The sequence below is a fragment of the Halichoeres trimaculatus genome, unplaced genomic scaffold (genome assembly GCF_033239565.1).
Source record: "Halichoeres trimaculatus isolate MK-OKI-2021-1 unplaced genomic scaffold, fHalTri1.1 fHalTri1_scaffold_5, whole genome shotgun sequence".
Taxonomy (NCBI): domain Eukaryota; kingdom Metazoa; phylum Chordata; class Actinopteri; order Labriformes; family Labridae; genus Halichoeres; species Halichoeres trimaculatus.
In genome coordinates, this window is record NW_027437183.1 from 38,314,876 (window position 1) to 38,335,160 (window position 20,285).

At 41.3% G+C, this 20,285-nt stretch overlaps 1 protein-coding gene across 4 annotated transcripts in view; it reads right to left on the reverse strand.

Moving 5' to 3' along the window:
- LOC141790574 (dual specificity testis-specific protein kinase 1) overlaps positions 1–20,062 on the reverse strand; it is a 49,930-nt gene extending 29,868 nt beyond the window's left edge. For 2 of the 4 annotated variants that reach the window (XM_074670553.1, XM_074670552.1), the window contains exons 1-2: positions 19,818–20,062; positions 14,174–14,244 (exon numbers count right to left, since the gene is read on the reverse strand). In XM_074670553.1, coding sequence (XP_074526654.1) covers positions 14,174–14,204 — 31 coding nt within the window. In that variant the 5' untranslated portion in view covers positions 14,205–14,244; positions 19,818–20,062. The remainder of the gene's footprint in view (positions 1–14,173; positions 14,245–19,817) is intronic. The other 2 variants (XM_074670555.1, XM_074670554.1) reach the window with 2 other exon arrangements.
- Between the last annotated feature and the right edge of the window lie 223 nt (positions 20,063–20,285).

Consider the following 20,285-nt stretch of genomic DNA (forward strand, 5'->3'; position numbering starts at 1 on the left):
TGTTATAGCCTTTAGCAGATGCTTTAGCCTTTACATAATGTTTTCACAATTTGGTTGTGTTTTAACCTTTCGCTTGTGTTTTAGCTTTTAGCTATTTATCCTGTGTTGGAGCCTTAAGCGAATGTTTTACCAATTAGCTTGTGTTTGAACCTTTAGCCTGTGTTTAAGCTTTGGGCTAATGTTTTATCCTTTAGCTTGTGTTTTGGGCGTTAGCTTGTGTTTAAGCTTTTGGCTACTGTATTGTGCTTAAGCTTCTCTATAAACCTTAAACTAATGATTTAGCCTGTAGCCTGTGTTTTAGCTTTTGGCTACTGTATTGTGCTTAAGCTTCTCTATAAACCTTTAACTAGTGATTAAGCCTTTAGCCTGTGTTTTAGTAATTAACTTGTGTTTGAACCTTAAGCTTATGTTTTAGCTTTAAGCCTGTTTTTTATTAGCTTATGTGTTCGCCTTAAGCTTATTTTTTAGCTTTTAGCCTGTGTTTAATCCGTAAGCTCATTTTTTATCATTTAGCTTATGTTTTATCCTAAAGCCTGTGTTTAAGCCTTAAGCTAGTGTTTTAGCCTTTAGCTTGTGTTTAAATATGTAGCTGTGTTTGGCCTTTGGTAACTGTTTTGGCCTTTAGCTTGTGTTTAAACGTTTAGCCCGTGTTTTGGCTTTTATTTTATGTTTAATCCCTTAGCTTGCATTCAAAAATGTAGCCTTTGGTCATCCATCCATTTTCTATACCGCTTATCCTGTTCAGGGTCATGGGTGGCTGGAGCCTATCCCAGTTATCATTGGGCGAGTGGCAGGGTACACCCTGAACTGGTGGCCAGTGAATCGCAGGGCTGACACAGAGACAGACAACCATTCATGCACACACTCACACCTACGGACAATTTAGAGTGACCAATTAACCTGGTGAGCATGTTGTTGGACTGGGGGAGGAAGCCGGAGTACCCAGAGGGAACCCATGCATGCACGTGGAGAACATGCAAACTCCACACAGAAAGGCCCATCAACCAAGGTGGGGATTTGAACCGGTGACCTTCTTGCTGTGAGGCTGCAGCGCTAACCGTTCAGCTTTCTTCAGCAGAGAAAAAACACAGATCCCTCTTTTTTCTACTAAACTTCATCAGCTGGCGTGGTGTTGTCTTCAGCTGGCGTGGTGTTGTCATCCAGACTCTAATGTGCTGGTAATCAACCTAGTCCTGTCCGACCTGATAAGGAAACTGAAAAAAAAAACATTGACGAATAACCTATTTTGGTGTTGATAATCTCATTTTAAAGTGTGGATTACAATCAGGCATATATCTAGAGGGGAGACTTTTATTAAGACTACTTAGAACCTCCTCACAAGGACTTAAACTTATGAGCAGCATGTAGAGACATTTCCCCACATACTTAATTTACCTTAAAATAAAAATGGTCCTGACACCAACTGGCTCTGATTTAATGTGGTGAAGTCACACACACCTGATGTCTGGTATTTTCAGTTACATTACTAAACATGCACAGTCTTGGAAAATGTCTCATAGCACAGGACTGATGGGTTGTGATATGAACAGTGATCAGACAGTGCCCTCCTTTCTTCCTCCTTAAAGCAGTGAATAATTCAACAGGCATTAGTTAAGCTGGACCTCAAGCTTTCAAACAATGTTAATGCTTCTCTGTAAGCCTATATCCTCTGGCCCCTTCACTTGCACATGTAACACCAAAGGTCAGGCAACTTGGTGTCTACTTAACATGAGTAGAGTTAACATGTGCTGAGGAGGGGCTCTGGGGTTTCACTTGGGGCTTTTATCCCTTAGGCTGCCTTTGTACTTTGGTTTCATCATATCAGCCAGGCTCATGCTGTGGTTGTGCATGGCATCAGCAAAAACAATACAGATCTCATTTCACAACAGAGGTCTGTCCGGAGTTTGTAGAGCTGTTCACAGAGTGAGAAGCCCAATCACATTCTTTCTGCTAAGAGACCTTTGTGGAGACAACATGCTGCTTGTATGGATATGCGAGTGGGCTGTTGGACACTGTTGGAGCTCATGCAAAGTGTGTAAACAGCACAATGTGTCCGTGTTCCTTCACTGCCTCACACCACCACAGCACTCCACTCATCCAGCCCTCAAAAAGAGTAAGGAATCAACCTGCATCATAAACATTTCTGAGGGCCAGTCTGAGAAAGGTAACATCCAGCTAGGGGGAGCTGATGTGGCAGTATCAACCTAGCTCCAGTCAGGGGCGTCTATAAAGGTGGCCTGGGCCACAGCTGCTCTCTCTTTAACCTCTTAAAACCCGAGGTCTTGTCTGGTGTGAAGTTTTTAATGCACCTTGCTCTGTGGCATAAGTAAGACCCAAAAAAGAATAATAACTAAACTTGGCCATTGTACGGGAATTTTGATTATTTGTGTTACTAGTTATCTATAAGTTGTTTGTTAGTAGTTTTATTGAACTTAAATACATTGGTTTTTTTCCCACAAAAATGGGTGTATATTGTCATTTCAGCAAAAGATGATATGGGCAATGTCCCTAAATGTGGCTAATAGGTCAGCCTTTTAAAAGCTGCAGTAGGGTGTGCCATTTCATATAGTCTAAAATAATACCTGTAAAATTTTTTGACAATATAAATTTGTCATTTTGTGATATTCACAGTGCAGAGGGGCAATGATGTATGACGCTCCCTGCCGTGTACAAACAACAATGACCGAGAGTGAAAGTAGCACGGCAGCATCAACTTCAGATTCAGTGCCTGAAAGAGGAGCTACCTCAGTGATGTGGAAGTGGTTTGGCTGAACAAAGTTCAGACATGCAGAAAATGTGTAGGAGAACTATTACCAACACCATAAACAACACCACAAAAGATATGATATTATCAGTGCATTTTTTTGCCTCTACGACAAACGTGTGGACGATCCGAACGCCTGAACCTGATATCAGCCTTACCCCTGATTCACAAATAAAGCATAAGCGCTGCGCAGCACAGTTCCACAGATTTTTCTTACTTTTGTTTTCTTAAATGCTGCTGTGACTCCTGAATTTCCCCTCGGGGATAAATAAAGTATTTTCTATTCTATTTCTATTCTATTCTAAAACTTCAGCGGCTTCAGTCCATGCCTTCCCCTTTCTGGTGGTGCCCTTATAGAAAGGATGTGTAGTATTGTATGGAATTGTGAAGTTTTTTGCCCCCAAGATTAACTTTTCCCCCTCTAATTCATCAGATTCCCTCTGGACCTGACCTACTAGTAGACCTAATAGTAGTAAATGATTGGAGAAGTGGCTTCCCTACTGTGTGTGCAACAAAATTTGTTTATTTAGAAGCAGCAACCACTAACAAGTTTTTTTTATTTTTCCCCCATATCGTCATAAGTATCATCGCAAATTTCATTTACATATCATGACATAATTTTGAGGCTTCATCACCCACGCCTAAACTGCAGTATCATGGGTCGGAGAGGCAGAAATGTAATGTCCACATATGAGGACGCTGGGTCTTAAGAGGTCAAAGCTCCCCTTCAACAAACCCCCTCTCCTCTGATTGGCCAGTCTTCAAGAGGTCATTCAGGGGACAGGGGACCCTTCAGCATGGCATGATGCATACATGGATGATTTTATACAATCTTATCAAAGTAAAAGTGCTGATGTGTTTCAACAATGGTTACACTTTCACAGGTCTTAATGCTATGCTAAGCTAGGCCTAAGGACTGAGCTGTTAAAATTACAGCTGAGTCACTAGAGAGGAAATGTATTTGTTTTTTCTAACCTTGTACCCTGCTCAGGATATGTTTCACTAATTATTAAAGCTACCCCCCCACCCTTCACCCTACACCCCACACCCCCCGACACAACGGTAGCACAAGTCCTCTAAAACGCTAAAGTAACCTCTTGTTTTTCTTCAATGATTTTAAGCAAGCAAGCAAATATAGATGTTAAGTTAGCCTAAATATGCTCTAAGCTACGATAGCTTTTGGTATTTTTCAGTTTATTTGAGTCATACTAAGCCCAAATATATCAATCAAATCAATTATAAAGCCTAGTTTGTTTTGATAACATACACCTAAAGTTTTAAAGTATTTAGCTAAGCCTGGGAGCTTTATATATTAGTGATTAATTTGGTTTGAAAAATAATATTGTCAATAATTTTGTTTATAATCAAAAATTGTGGCACAACATGTCCTGCTAAATTTCGATCAGGCCTATATTAAGCTACTTACTGGTTGGCTTGTTATTTTGTTCTATGTGTAGAGAAACACTGGTAACAATTTATCCCTGGTTATGAAGCATTAATGATGTCTTTTTATGCAGGCATGGACAGTAAAGTGTATGAGAATAACTCTAAAAATGTCAACACAAGTTCTCCAAAAGTTCGAGTATGTGTGGTTTGTCAGGAGGGAGGCACACTGCTCTGTAACATACTGAGACTGCTGAGGGAGTGGAGATGAGGCTGAAATAAGTTACACCCAAACCTCTCATGGAGACAAATATGAATAGAGAGACTGACATCATCAGGCACTAAAACATGCAGCTGACACAGTTTGCTAAACACCAGGGTAGGATTCAACATTCAACACTGCACTGGTGCTAACCTGTGTGGTCACTGTCAGAGGGATCCCCCATGAATATTGTTGTGGAAATTTTCCTGTTTCTGGTGAAGAATGAAATAGAGACTTCTGCCGGCCAGCAAGGTTTTATTTTCCTTTGCAAAGAAAAAGGTCAGTCAACACGCGAGCGGTCAAAGTGAAGAAAAGACCCCGAACCTAGTTCGAGCTCAACATTTATGCTTGAGAGAAACGCCCCAAAAGGTACTGTTCACACCCCTCTGTCTGCTACAGGAAATCACATTGAGATCAGAGGCCTAGAAGTTGGGCTGAAGGTGTTAGAAATCTAGACACAAGACAAAAGGGTCTGGATGCTTATTGAAGAATCAGGAGATGGGGTGTCTCAAGGAAGCAGGATATGGGGCATCTCAAGCAGTGAAAACAAAGACAATAAAATTACCATTACAATTCCCCCTTTTGATTATTCATTAATCAGTTGAACACAACCAGAGGGAAAAAAATAAAACAAAATAAAATAAAATAAAATAAAAAGAAGCAAAGGAATTGATAAAAAAGAAAACTTAACTAAACTAAACTAAACACCAATCAAACATTCAAAAAGCATCATGTACAAAATGTCATCATCAGAGTCAGAGCTGGGGCAATGATGGGGGTCAGGAATGTGAAATGAAAAATGAATTTTGATCTGCATTGTTAACATTTACATAAACTACAGTCACAACTGTGGTAGTCACAAACATTCTAGTTCAGCAAATTGTCTGGTCTAGAAACAAAGGACATGATGATGTTGATGAACAAACACAAGTTTCTGTATGCCGTGGGGGAACTTCAGAGACCATATTACTAGGGGTTGAATGAGAGTCAATAAAGATGATATTTGGATGTGGAGCAACAATAATATTGTTTCTGACTTGTTTTCCAGCAACACCCAACTGTCACCAGGAATCTTCGACTCTTAGAGTTAGAGCATGTGTTGTTGTTATTGCATTGTCTGAGAGCTTGTTGCAGTATATCGTCCTTATGATCAGCAATGTTTGTGGAAACGAGGTGGTCGTCTTCTGTCTCAGAGGCTGTTGAGACTGTCTTAACATTTGACAGCATGTTCAGTGAAGTGTCATATGAGTTTGGTGGCTCATTGACTATGAGTCTGTGTTGTCTATACATATCAGGGTTTGGATATTCAATTTCACACCAATATGGGCCTGCATCAGTGGATGTCACATTAGAGATGGTGATCTGGCTCCATTGGAAGTTGGAAGTTTTGCTACTGTGATACGGGGTCTCTGTTTGGAGCAAGGGTTTTGTCAGTAGAGGCCACGATCAGGTTCCAATTGTGTGGGCCACAGGGGTCTCTGCATTGGTACTTGTCATATTTGGCAAAATATGCACAAATTGGACTCGATTGCCCAATTTCAGATTCAGCAGTAAAGTAGGTAAATGTTGTCCTTTTGTCAGAGGGACAGTCTTGGCAGGTTTGTAGGTGTAGGCTTCCATCATTATTGCTGAAATGATAGGGTGAAGATCAGGTGGTATGTGGTGTAGTTTAATGGGAAGACGTTTTCGTTGTCAATCCTTCTCGTCTAGTTGTCGTCTGGTGAGTTCACGGTTGTTCCTTATGCTGTGCTCTCACGTGCTGGTTCCTCCTTGCGCTGTCTGTCCTCCTCTGGTCTGGTCTCGTGGTCCTCAATTGGTCGTGTCTACACGGTCCTCCTCTCGTCTGGTCTGGAAGGTCCTCCTGTTGTCTGGTCTGCTCTGTGGGCTCAGGAACCTTCCTGCAGTGGCTGGTGTGAATTCACGTGGTCCCCTCAGTGATCTTCATGGCAGCATGCGTTGTCAGGAGCATCTGGGATGGGCCTTCCGTCTTAGGTCCTTTACACCACCCGGTCACCAGCCTGGAACCATGGAGCGATGCGGAAACTGGTGGTGGAAGGACTTACTTCACCTGCTGGGAGATTTGAGAAAAAGTAGAAGATAAGTTTTTGCAGTATTATATCATGTCACCCTCAGGTAGGCCAGTGGAGGGGAGTGACCTGGTTGCAGTCTTCACTCCGAGTGATGGGGGTTCTGCCAAAAAGAATTTCAAAGGGACTCATGTTCACTCTGGACCTTCTCCTCATCCCCATTTGGATCAAAACAACAGACAGAGCCTCTGTCCATGGCAGTCCTGTTTCCTCAACAACACTTGGCCCCATTAGATTTTAGAGTGCCTCTTATCTTATTCCATAGCACCTCCACTGGCAGGATGGTATGCATAATGTTGACTGAAGTCACTGGCAAGAAACTCACTGATTTATGTTACTGCAGAATCAACAAAATCTTAAACAAGACAGTTCTATGAAATCCTAATCAAATGTTCTAATGGTCTGTCTGGTGGTGGTGGTTGTGGTGGTGGTAGTGTGTGTGTGTGTGTGTGTGTGTGTGTGTGTGTGTGTGTGTGTGTGTGTGTGTGTGTGTGTGAGTGTGTGTGTGTGTGTGTGTGTGTGTGTGTGTGTGTGAGTGTGTGTGTGTGTGTGTGTGTGTCCGTGTGTGTCCGTGTGTGTCCGTGTGTATGTATGTGTGTGTGTCTGTGTGTGTGATGGTTTTTGCTCTTACCTGTGTTTTGTGTTTCACAAACCAAACACAATTAAGAAAAGAAAAAAATTCTGCTCATAAAACTGAAAAACCCTTTTGATGAACCATTGTTGAGTGATGGCGCCCAGTATTCCCCCTCTTGACACATGGCCCAATCCATGTGTCAATTTTTGCAAAGTGTGTAAGGAAAACTTTGGGTAGGCGATGTTTGTATCTGGTCCCTCTCACACTGCGTCCTCATAGGATCTACACGTCTTTCCTTTGGTTGTTAAAGGACTGTATTGCCGTGAGGAGCTGGGAATAGAAATTGGAGTCGAAGCTAATCAAGAATCAAGAATCAAGAACACTGGGTTGGAATGCATCTCATTTTGTAGTGGCATCACTATTTGAGTTTCCTAGAAAGAAGAATTCTGAATTGTTAGAGTGATGACAAAAGGTTCACAGTTTTTCACGAGACAGACATCATACTTACTGACAGCCTACAGAGTCTTAGTGACCTCCTGTAGGGCTGTAATAACTGTAGCTTGATTCTTCAGACAAATGAAAAAAGTTATTGAACGATTTAGAAGTGCTTTAGGTACCAGCTGGATTTTCTCTGAGTGTGCACAACAGATGTTAAACTGAAAACAGCACTGCCGTGTCAATGTACGAAAGATCGATCAGATGTTTCTTGCCATTAGCAAACGCGCGTACATGATGTCATAATGGGCCCCAGCCTTTATGGTTATCTGATGTTGCATGTGTGATGTGTGGGAGCAAATAGTTAATTGTGTACATGTCATATTAAACTGGTGTAAGACATATCTGTTGTGTTCGATAACAGTGTGACAAATCAAGTCTGTTGAATCTTTCTCTCACCCAACTTTCCTCATATGGTTCATCGGATCCTGGTGACACATTTAAGGTACACTGCAGGTCCTCTGGTGTCATGAAATCTATTGCAGCTGTTGAAACTGTTTTTCTAGCTTCTGTGAGAAGCTCAGGAGAAGCAGCGAGTGATTGCAAATCATTGATATGTATATCAGGTTCGGGGTGTGGTAGACAAAAGAGTGTGAGAGATTTGGTTTCAGGTCAGATAGTCTGTGAACTTTGACACCTCCTAGGGTTGAGATCAGACAAATGCCAAATTTGCACATCAAGTCTCTACCCATCAGGTTGATGGGTCAGACTTCACAGAGCAACGATGCATGTTTGAAACTCATGGTTAACTCACCCCCACACTTGAGTGGGATGGTAATGTTTGTCTAAGCTGATCAACAGAGTACACATAATCTCAAGTTAGCAAAGGTTCTGTTTTTCTAGTTAATTCTAAAGCTTTAACCACAGTCTGTGGAGTAAACCAAAAGTACAAAATTTCGTTCTGCGATGGTCAATGTATGTTGCCGAAAATTCTTGAAATGATCAGATGTGTGCTGGACAAATTTTGGAGCAATTATATGTTTGTTGCTTAAGCTCTCAATAGATTGTGTATTAATCTGCTTAGTATGTTTGTGTGAGTGTGGTGCAGTACCTCCTTCAACCTCACAAGTTAGCTTGGCTTGTCAGCTGGAGTCCATCCTTCTCCAGCAACCTTCAACCATTTTGAGTCCGACTGGTCTGCATGAGTTGATGAGATGTTTCTGTGGTCAAACTGTAGAGTTGGTGGTGAAGCAGGCATTTCAGAATGAGCTTCCTCTGAGGTCTTCCTCTTTTCTTTGTTGTTGTCTGTTGAGTCTGTTTCTTTTCCCTCCTTGGGTATTGTAGAGTTGTGCAGTAATGGAGCTGAAGGATGAAAAGATGGGTTGCTGTTGAGGTCTGGATCCTGCTTCAAAGCGGTCATCTGTGAAAAATATAGGAGACAATCTGCAAGGTTTGGTGTCCTTGCTTTTGTTAATTTTGATTTTCACTGGTTTCAATTTTTCCCACACGAAAAGAGTCATGTTTCTACAGTGTTTTTCTAGTTCATGACTTGCATCTCCTTCCCGCGTCCATGAACTCTCTTTTTGACCTTCCAAATATTCAATTCCATTTTTTTTTTCTTTTTAGACAAACTTTTCTATTTTTCCTTTTTTATTTTATTTTTTTTTTGTTTCGTTCTTCTTTTCGTTTCCTTTAAGTTTCCTTCTAAATTTGGTGTGTTTTTTAACCTGAGGGATCCCCCTATTGGGAAACCAAACTCAGTTGTCTAGACATCTAAAAACTTTTAGACTTTTATCCCCGGTTTTCCGTCTCATAATATCCACAATATGTCCCACCGGAGGTCCAACCTCACGGATTTTACTCCGCATTCCAAATGTGGAGGCCGTATACGACTAATTCAACACAGACGTCTCTATGCAGACCGCTTCGTTATAAGCTACAAGCGATAGAAAAGCGAAACACTTCCTTATTTTTTTTAAGCCACAAGTGAGAGTAGCTTTCACTTCCTTATTTTTAACAAGCCACAAGCGAGAGTAGCTTTCACTTCCTTATTTTTAACAAGCCACAAGCGAGAGTAGCTTTCACTTCCTTATTTTTAAGCCACAAGCGAGAGTAGCTTAGAAAAATTGTGGATATTATGAGAAACGAAAACTATTATGCCAAATTCAAAAACCCAATTTTTAGAGAGAGAGAGAAAACAAAACTAAAATCATTTAAAAGCCAATATTTCAGTGCTCACCAGATAAATTTAGCTGAACTTGCGCTCGTAAAATCCCAGCAGCAACGATCTGGGGTGTCCACGGACAGTCCTCCCTTCTCTAAAAGGATTTGAGGTTGGAGGCTGGAAATCTTTTTTCTTCCAGGATGGCCTGTTCACTGTCCGTGTCCCGTCCCAGACGATTGCTTGAGGGATCCCACTTCTGACACCAAATTGTTGTGGAAATTTTCCTGTTTCTGGTGAAGAATGAAATAGAGACTTCTGCCGGCCAGCAAGGTTTTATTTTCCTTTGCAAAGAAAAAGGTCAGTCAACACGCGAGCGGTCAAAGTGAAGAAAAGACCCCGAACCTAGTTCGAGCTCAACATTTATGCTTGAGAGAAACGCCCCAAAAGGTACTGTTCACACCCCTCTGTCTGCTACAGGAAATCACATTGAGATCAGAGGCCTAGAAGTTGGGCTGAAGGTGTTAGAAATCTAGACACAAGACAAAAGGGTCTGGATGCTTATTGAAGAATCAGGAGATGGGGTGTCTCAAGGAAGCAGGATATGGGGCATCTCAAGCAGTGAAAACAAAGACAATAAAATTACCATTACAATATGGAGTCAGATCAGTCTCAAAATTCTCACAGAGAGATTCACAAATGTTTCAACACATATTTACATAATTACAGCCAGCACCAAGTCTCTAACCATCAGCTTAAGAGGACTGCCTGGGGATACTACTGTAAGATGTGACTGTGTTACACTAGGAACGATTAAAAGCTCAGACTTTTCACGGACTGCATACATAAGGCTGATTGCATTAGCACAGAGGTCTTCAACAGGGGGTCCACAGCCCTCAGGGGGCCCGCCCGAGGTACTGCAGGGGGTCCGTGACACTTTTGGTTGATTGAGTTTTGTGTTTTAAGTAATTATTCCCAAATATTGACATGTTTCCTCATGTCGTTTTCTTTGAACAAACATCAGTGGACACATGGTCGCCAAAGATGTTATCTCTCTGACTTCTCTGACCCTACACCCACATACACACACACACACACAACACCATAGTTCCCACTCAAAACCTGCTGATTCTCCCAACTTACATCTCATGTAAATGAACAAACCAAAGGATTGTATCACCTTGTGGATACATCCAGTGACTGCCACAAAAGAAGCCGCTGGACACTTGGGGAAATCCTAGTGACAGCCTGGAAAGACAGCTGGCAGGAAGGAAAGACCCCATCCTGCCATAGTCTGGCTAGGGTTGGATGAACCTGGCACCAAAGTACACAGGTGCCACCGATCTCTAGCTGTGAAGAGTTGATGAAGGTGTGGCTAAGGGCAGAGGAGAGCACGTCTGGGACACCAGATGTCGCCAATGAGCCCTCTTGAGGAGTTGAAGACTACTGTACTTTCCGCACTATAAGGCGCTTTGGAGTATAAAGCGCACTTTCAATGAATGGCCTATATGAAAACTGTTTTCATAGATAGGGTGCACCGCATTATAAGGCGCATAGAGTAGAAGCTATAGTAGTGGCTGGGGTTGCGTTATGCATCCACTAGATGGAGCTGCGCTGAAGGGAATGTCAACAAAACAGTCAGATAAGTCAGTCGAACTCAGGCTACATCCACACGGAGCTGCACATTTTCCTATCCAACTATTTTCTGTGCCATTTTCAAAAAAAGTGCGCTGTAAAGACAAAGCCGTTTCTGCCGTCCACAAAAACAGTTTCCAGAGATCAGTTCAAATGCCAGACCCTTGGGGGCGCTGTATTGCTCTAACAAATAACAAGAGAAGAAGCCTGGGCCAGCCTGTAAGCTAATGTTAGCACTTAGTAGAATTCCTCTTTACCGGGTCTTACCGCTGTTACTTCGGCGACGCCCCCTGAACATAGTAGCCATGATTAATCAATATTGTTCCATATATTAGGCGCATCGGATTATAAGGTGCACCGTCGGCTTTTGAGAAAATTGAAGGCTTTTAGGTGCACCTTATGGTGCGGAAAATACGGTCGTCATCAAAACAGCGATGAAGGATGATGTTCTCCTGATGACCCAAGTTAACTTCTTAGCCCCCGCCTCACAGTGCACTAACATCTATAACCCTTTTTGACTGACCTGGGGCTACAGCTAGTTCCAGGTCAATTCCTGACTGAGCTCTGGTTCTTAGTGTTTCCACCAACAAAGCTCTGCCTCCAGGTGCTCAAAAATGGAGCTTAACAAGCACCAACTCTTTGCAAGGCCAGAGCGAAGCACTGACTACGTGGGAAGCTGGGAGGGGGGCTACAGTGACTAACAATCGGCGGTGAAAAACAGTCATTGTTAAAAAGGAAAGCTGCTGGGCAAGATGTTGCTTTGTTGGTGTTTTCTGATTCATAACTTGAGCTAGAGGAGAAAGTGAAGCAGCAATGCCTTACCTTTCATACATCAGAGGAAAAAAAAAGAAAAATGCATACATAAACCTTTCACCAGGCAAAATGGTTTAAGAGCAGCAACAGCAGAGCTTCAGGCAGTTGTAAAAACACACACCTCTATGTGACCTCTGTATGACCTCTGTGTGACCTCTGTGTGACTTCTGTATGACCTTTGTGGGGCAGCCAACTCTTTTCATTAAAGACTCTTAAATGTGGCACTGCCAAATGAAGTAAAGTTAGTATTAGATGTAAAGATTTCAAATAAAAAGCATTGAAGTGTGGCTAAAGCAGGGGTGTCCAACCAGTCAGAGACCGAAAGCCACAGAAATGACTGTGGTATTACAAAGAGCCACATCACCCACGTGGTCTTACAAACACACATCCTCTCACACATAAACGAAATGACATAAAATAAAATCCTATACATTTCCAATTTTCAAAGTAAAATTTATTATGTTTGTTAGTGCTTTTAAATTGGTACTTGGAGCTGTGTCAAAGACAAATTTCTGTTTTTACTGCAGAAGACACAAAGTTCCATCTATCTATCTCTCTATTTTGATAGATAGCTATGAGCACATGAGCAATTGAAAGGAGCGCATGTAGAGAAGAGAAACTGAAACTTAAGTGTCAATCTCATCACCAAGTTTTGCTCAATACTGATCCAAACGTTGGCATCAATAAATCAGTATTTGGGATCGAGCCACACACCGCTACTCATAATAATACATTTATATAATTTTTTAATGAATTAATTCAAGAGCTGCACACCGAAAGGCAAAGAAACACATACGCCTCTCGAGTTGCAGGTTGGCCTCCAAGAGATATGAGTGTTTTGAACCATTGGATACAGATCGATAATACAATCTTATGTTATGTAACTACCTGTATTAAATGACACTTTTTTTTTTTTTAAATCCTTTTTTTGTTTGTATTTTACTCTTGTAGTTGTGCTGATGTTCTCTTAAGAAAATCTGACCCGACCACAGACATTGAGAAACAGCATTTAGAAAAAAAATATATATATACATTCGGCATTGGCAATCTCATTTATGGTCATGGATCATGAACAGACACTTAGAGAGTCCTCACAGAGCCTTGAAAAACAAACTCACTTCAGCTGTTGCCTAAGAAGAGCTGTATGACAGGTGCTGATGTTGTTCTCTGAAGGTAGGGTCTGCAGGAAGTTGTTTAACTTGTTAGTAAACTCAACATTTTAACTGGGCTCCTAGTTCAGTAAAAAGTTTTATCTGTTAGGTGTTTCCTTTCAGATTAGTTGTTTTTCTTCCTCTTTGCTACTGTGCACTGTGATGGGCTGAGGTAATTAAGCCTACTTTCTGCCCAGAAATGTCCTGACACCACCAAAACATCAACATACAGGCAGAGGAGGGGGTTGAGGGTGTTTAAGAAATCCTACAGACCCTACCACGAAGTGATACTTGGCCAGTGATTGGCTGACAGATGTCATGGCTGTGGTGATAACATCTTTTGATATAAACTGTGTCATAACAAAACAAAATATGTTAAGTAAGCTGTAAATTCAAAGAAGCGTATCCACAGAGGGGTTTGTGAGATGTAGAGAAGGAGCTATAAGCTGCACAGGATGTTAAACATGGAGGCAGTTAACAGGACTCTTCTCTGACACAGAATGCTGAGCCAAGGTGTTTCTATTTCAGAACAATGCCAAGCTAGACACAAAAAGTGGAGAGAGCAAACACACCTGCTTAAAGCTGCAGCTCATTTACAGTACCACACAATAATATAACTCAGGGAGAGTTAGCATACACTGTTTATGAGTGATAAAACAGACGTAAGACAAGAAAATCAAGCAGAACACAGCTGCACACAGCTCAGAGAGGTGATGAAGCTGTGGTTTCCTGCTTCAGTGTCAAATCGTTTCACTTTGTCAGTAAATCACTTCAGAGTGAGCCCACGCTCACTACAAAGCCATCATCAACTTCTGCTCTCTCACAGAGAATATTCAGTAACCCTTTTGTCAGATCTCATGGACAGATGTGATGAAGAGAGAAGGATGAAGTTGTTTAAAGTTACTTACTCCATTGACTTAACAAGCTATTCATGTGCATCTTGTGGGTGGAGGAACAAACCAGAGGTCTCGTGCTGAAGCTGAGGAGGAACCACACACACATGCAACAAAATGAGCAACAGACACAAGACTTAACACACAGACAACAGAGGTGGCTGTCAAACAAGCAATATGGAGCGCTAACACAGAGGGGTGTGTCCAGGAGACGAGGTGGCTCTGAGTCCAGCAGGGGTGGCATGAAGTGTGTGTGCACACACTCACAAATGATTTGTTTCCACTGCTTATCTCAATCATGGCTATGAATGGTCAAAGAGAGGACTGGGGTTTCCTAAAGCCCCATTTCCACCATGTGGTCCAGTTCAGTTTGTCTTAGTACAGCATGCATTCTGTGGCGTTTCCATTAACTAAAATCAACAAGTCCCCAAATTAGTGACCTGTGCCTTCCCCGTTTTTGGTACCCTTCCGTTGGGGTGCCAGACATACCGATCCAACCCGAGAAGGTGGAGCTAGAAACACTGCGGCCTGTTGATTGGTGGAAAGAATCGTCACTTCCTGTGTGACAGGGGTAATAAAGAACAACTCATAACCCTGCCATGTTCAAATCTCCAGTCCATTTCCTGAAGAGCACTTCCTGTGATTTTGGAAAGGGGCATCACGAACAGTGTGAAACTGCTGTTGAAACTGAACTGTGCCATGCTTTTCTTCTTTGTTGCATTTGTTAGTGGGGTACACTGTGTCAGGCTGCTATGCCGCCACGCTGTCACACAGCTGATGCAGCTATTGCTATCTGGCTAACTAAAAAAAGACACAGTTAGCTGGAAACACCAACAGGATCAGACTTTACTGATCCAACCTGTGCCAAACTGTACTGATCCATATAAGGTGGAAACAGGGCTTTAGGGTTTGTACCGTCCCTCTGTTACTCCACAGTCTTTTTAAGGCTCCCTGCTCCACAAACCCCTTCCCTCTGATTGGCCTGCTCCCTGGTGGCTTGTCAGTGGTGAAGTGATGGGCAGTTTTGGTGTTTGAGGCCCACCCCTCCAACATGTCATGAATCAGTCAGAAAATGGTCAAGTAATGGCCTCATCATTTCTGCATTTCGATGCCTGAGTATTGATTATAAATGTACCTTTGGTATTGTACAGGAATTGTCTCATAATCAAACTTATTCCTCTTCTACATACATGTAATCAAACAGCTGTGCATTTGTTTATTTTATAAAGAAGAGCACTAACAATAGAGAAACTTGCTGCTTTAAAATGCAAAGAAATCTCCAACAGCCAGAGATACCAAATTTTGATTTAGGCCTTAGTTCCATTTCTGACAAGTTCAGGTGCCAATCATAGTTTAGGAATTTGCTGCGTCACCTGAAGTGGACAATCTAGAGGCTACCTCCTTTGAACACACCCCTACCAACATGGACACTGAGTGATATGTGATATGACTTCAGGACATCAAATAAGCATCTGCATTTGTTTTCTGACGTCAAACAACAGCAAAAAAGCAGATTAGGTAGTTGATCAGGCATTTAGTTTTTTAAGGAACCTGCAGCTGGTTAGCTTAATGTTATCTTATGGAAACATAGGTTAGATCTTGGTTCTGCAATATTTGTGATTTTAGGAGCCATTTTCCCTGGATTAAAGTCATCACAGAGCCAAAAAATCTACTTAATCTCCACAATAAAGAAAAAAAAAGTGTATAAAATTCTCCACACAGTTAAAAACAAGTGTTTATTGTTCTACACAAGAAGTTTTTTAAATCTATACATTTGTTCATGTGATGTTTTTTTTTCTTATTTCAATAAATTTTTGAATATTTTTCAAAAAGGTAGAAATAAAAATAAAAAAATCTGAGGTTTTTGTAATTTCAACATTTTGTAGATTTCAAAATTTTTGTGTTTTTAATTAAAAAATTAAACATTGAAAAAAAAGCTGACAATTTTGAAATTTCAAAAATTAAAAAAAAAAAAAAACTAGATACATTTTCTAATTTTTTTTTAAATAGCACTTGGATTTGATCACATGTATTGATAATATCGCTCCACTCAGCCGACATGTTGGCAATTAGATGAATCTATCCATGCAGATTTAAAATCTTTATTCTACAGATATTTTTTGTAGATTTAGGTTTTTTTTACCAGGGCTGTAAAACTTGAGGTTAGCCACAGGTGCATGGAAAGTTGGTGGGCTGTTGATGATGTAGGAGGTGAAGTAGAGCGGTGGCAGGCTTTATTGACAGATGTGATGAGTATTTAGTTAAAAAATATTAACCCATGATTTTATTTGGTGTCACTATCTTTAATCATCAATACCCTCTGTAAGAAAAATAAAAATTATTTACATCTATTATATTTTTTGAAGATACAAGGAGCCACTGCAGATGAGTCAAAGAGCTGCATGAGGCTCCAGAGCTGCAGGTTGCAGACCTTTGGGATAGACCTTTTAGCATCAAGTGACTGATACTACCATGCAAATGTGTTTTTAATGAGATATCATCACAAACTGTGCATTGAGATGGAGAAACTGATTGATTTATCTTATTTCTTTTATGTCATCTTTGCATTTGGAGTCTTTAATTCGTCACTGACACCAAACTGGTTACATCTGCAGTGGGTTTTTTTGCTATATTTGTTCTTGTGTTTGTTTGAATTTCCTAAAAGGAACCATGGTTGCATTAACACACAAGATCAGCTGTTAGCAGCCCCTAGCATCTCAATGCAAACCAATGCCAGGCCAGATGTTTCCCACAAGCTGTCGCTGCAGTGCAAGCTAAGAAGAGGAGACATTGACCTGTTCTACCATCCATGGTTATGGGGAATGTTAGATTTATCTCCAGTAAAATGGACGAACTAGCTTAGCTAACCCAGCACCAGAGTGCTGAGTAGCTTCATGCTATTCACAAAGACAGGGCTAACAGAGCTAACAAAGAGGAATTTCTGCTGCTGCAGGCGGAGAAGACAAAGGAGAGCAAGACTGAACAAACCAGTGAAGAAAGACAGGTCTGTCTTAGGCTGCCCTCTGGACCCGCTGGACCCTTTGGACCTTTTTTTAAGTTACTCTTACTATATTACTCTATTTAATATATTCTTCTTGGAATGTTTTCCACTATACTTTTTCTTGCAAACACCCTGAACAAAGGCATATCTTATCTTTACTCTCAAAGAGAAATGAGCCATTCTTATATCAGATTTCAGCTTCTTGACACTTTAGGGTCTCCTTTGTGGTATATTGTGTTTCATGATGTGCCAAAGTTTTTCTTTTTGAATAGGTAACAAGTCAGGAATGCAGGCAGGCCAGCACAGTACCCAGACTTTTCTTCTACAGAGGCATAGCATGTTAAAAATGAAAAATGCAGTTTGTCATCTTCTTGTTGATTATGCAGTCTTCTCTGAAAAAGACTGGACTGAAAGGCAGTACAGGTTGTTCCACACCTACAAACTGTACATCATTTAGCATGAAAGGAGGCGCTCCAGGTGTATGAAATACTCATGACATGGACACCTGTGACACCTCACACCATCAGGAAAGCTGGCTTTGAACTGTGCACTGAAAACAAGCTGAATGGACCCTTGGCTCTTTAGGGTTGACGACAGTACCTAGTGCATGACTTACAAAAAGAATATCAGATGTTTAATGGCTGACCACCTGAGGGCTTTCCACATTGCCTCAGTTAAAATAAACTGGACCCAGGTCCAGACAGGTTACTGGTTCTGGATCCTGCTTCAGTGTGTTTTCCATAGTTTCAACCTGCATGTGTGAATACAGTGACCAGCTGTGTTTACAGACAATGCACTGCAAACACTGAAATCAAGAAAGTGTTCATGTCTTCATTAGTGTTTTTGTTGTTTGATTAAGTAACAATTGTCTCATAACACTCAAAGTTCTTATGAGGAGTTTCTAAGTGATCTTAAAAAGTCTCCCTTCTAGATATATGCCAAATCATAATCCATACTTTAAAAAGAGATTATAAGCACCCTATAGGTTGTTCCTAAATGCTAATTCTTAGTTTCCTGGTCGAGCAGGACCAAATTGATTTACAGCAGGTCGGAGTCTCTATGACAACACCACGTCACCTGATGAAGTTTCAAACAGAGAAGAGATATCTGTGTTTTTCTCTGCTGAAAATGATTTCTGTGATTAGTTTTGTAGTGATGGTGGACACTGGAGTCTAACTGACAGACAGAAAAAAGACAGAAGAGCAGAAGAAAGAGAAACAGGAGAGAAATGGAGCACAAGATTAAGGCTAAAACACAGGCTAGAGACTCAAACACGGACTAAGGGCTAAACCACATGAGCTTGAGGCTTAAACATAAGCTAAACGTTAAAACACACAAGCTAAAGGCTAAAACACATGGTAAAGGCTAAAACACAGGTTAATCTGTTTGTGATAATGTTCACTCCAACCCACAGTCAGCAGTAATTCTGCAGTGGTCGGTTCAAACTTGAGAGTCTATCAATAAAATGAAGAGTGAGGTTACGTTAGCTCTGATTGGTGAGGTTGGAGTTGGTAGATGAGCACTGGTAGGACATAACCAGGCCCATTACATGGCACAGACACGTCTCAGAGCACCGGGCTGTAAGTAAAACTTAATATAGCCGGCTACTAAACTACGGAACAAACTGACAAAGTTAGCTTGTTGTCACATTTCAAAGTGTAGCTCTACATAACCGCTGACCGCTGGAGTTGTACCTGGTAAAAAGTTGTCTTGAACGAAAAAAAGCAGAGTCCTCATCTCAGTGTGCTTGAGACTCCAGGTCAAAAGGTGGCGCTGTAGTGTACTTAATCAGACCATTTTTCATTTGTCATTTTTCTTATCACATTAGCAGATCTTTGAACTCTTTTCAAGCAATTTAAGCATCATTTTGTCTTTTAATATCTTGATAAGAACTTTTTCTAGACTTGCCAGGTCAATGTGGCTCAAATTTAGTCTAGTGGAAGTTTTTAATAAAAATAAGACAGAAGCCTTTGCTTGGATTTCAGTTTTTGCAGTGCAGGAGTAATTTTCTTTCCTAGTCTAGAACAGACCGCATGCATCTCAGTCCATTATGCAGCATCTTTACCCTGATTTGTCTCTGCTGAGCTATTTAGGAGTCTGATTTCTTTAACAAATGACTATTGGAGGATGTTTTTCATTGTCTCCTGGCTCAGTCAGCTGTGCTCTCAACAGGTGACTGCAGACGCAGGGGAGAGAAAGGCCCTTTGGACAAAAAACAAAAACGTTTATTTAAAATGTTCCCAAGTGTTTTTATTTACACCACGTGTCCCTTCGCACTTTCATGCAGGTCGAATGTACCTGAATTATGTTCATTAAAGTAAAAAAAAAATCCTTGGCTGTATCAGTAGCGCTGAGGCCGTTTATATTATCTTACACTTCACTGCAGTTTAGGACTTCGCTTCTTCTGAAACGTTAAAAGTCATGAGTTTGTTCACAGTTGCACACGCTGAAGGTTTTCCACCAATATTTCTAAGGATTTTCTAAAATAAACCCCTTTTTATGAAGATGTCGGATAATTGTACCAAATTAAACCATCTCTGGAAAAAATATCGTCACACCATAGTTCAGGGTTTTCGCGTTTGTATCATCATTTTCCAGTAGTGAGGTTCATTGGTTTTGTGACAGCTAACAAAACGACACCCAAACCGTATCACCAACCTGGATGTTCTCCCGGCGTTTCGATGTGAAGGTTGCTGCTTTACGGTCTCTCTGAAGTATCGTCGCTCATATTTCCGCCCTTAAACTGTGCAGAAAGTCGCGCTTTGGACACTTTTCCGTCTCTTGCAGTGTGTAGTCAACGACTGTGGTTTCCTGCTGCTCGCTGCTCTGTGTCTGTGGATGTGGTGGCGAAATACACCCTGGGTAATGCGATGCATGTTTTATGGGTTGTCTTAGGAACCAGCCTCCAGTGCGTCGGTGGATGAAACTCCACCCACGAGCAGTGGAGAGCGGCTGAAGCTGAGCTGCGGGCAGGAGGCTGTGCCGCTGCTGGGGGCTGGAGAAGAGATGAGAGGTGCTTTCCTCTAGGATCGGTTTCTCATATTAATGTCTTTGACACAAAGAAAGAAAGTGAATTACAAGAGAAAAAGTTAAAAAAAATGGGGGAAAAAAAGAGAGATAAAATAA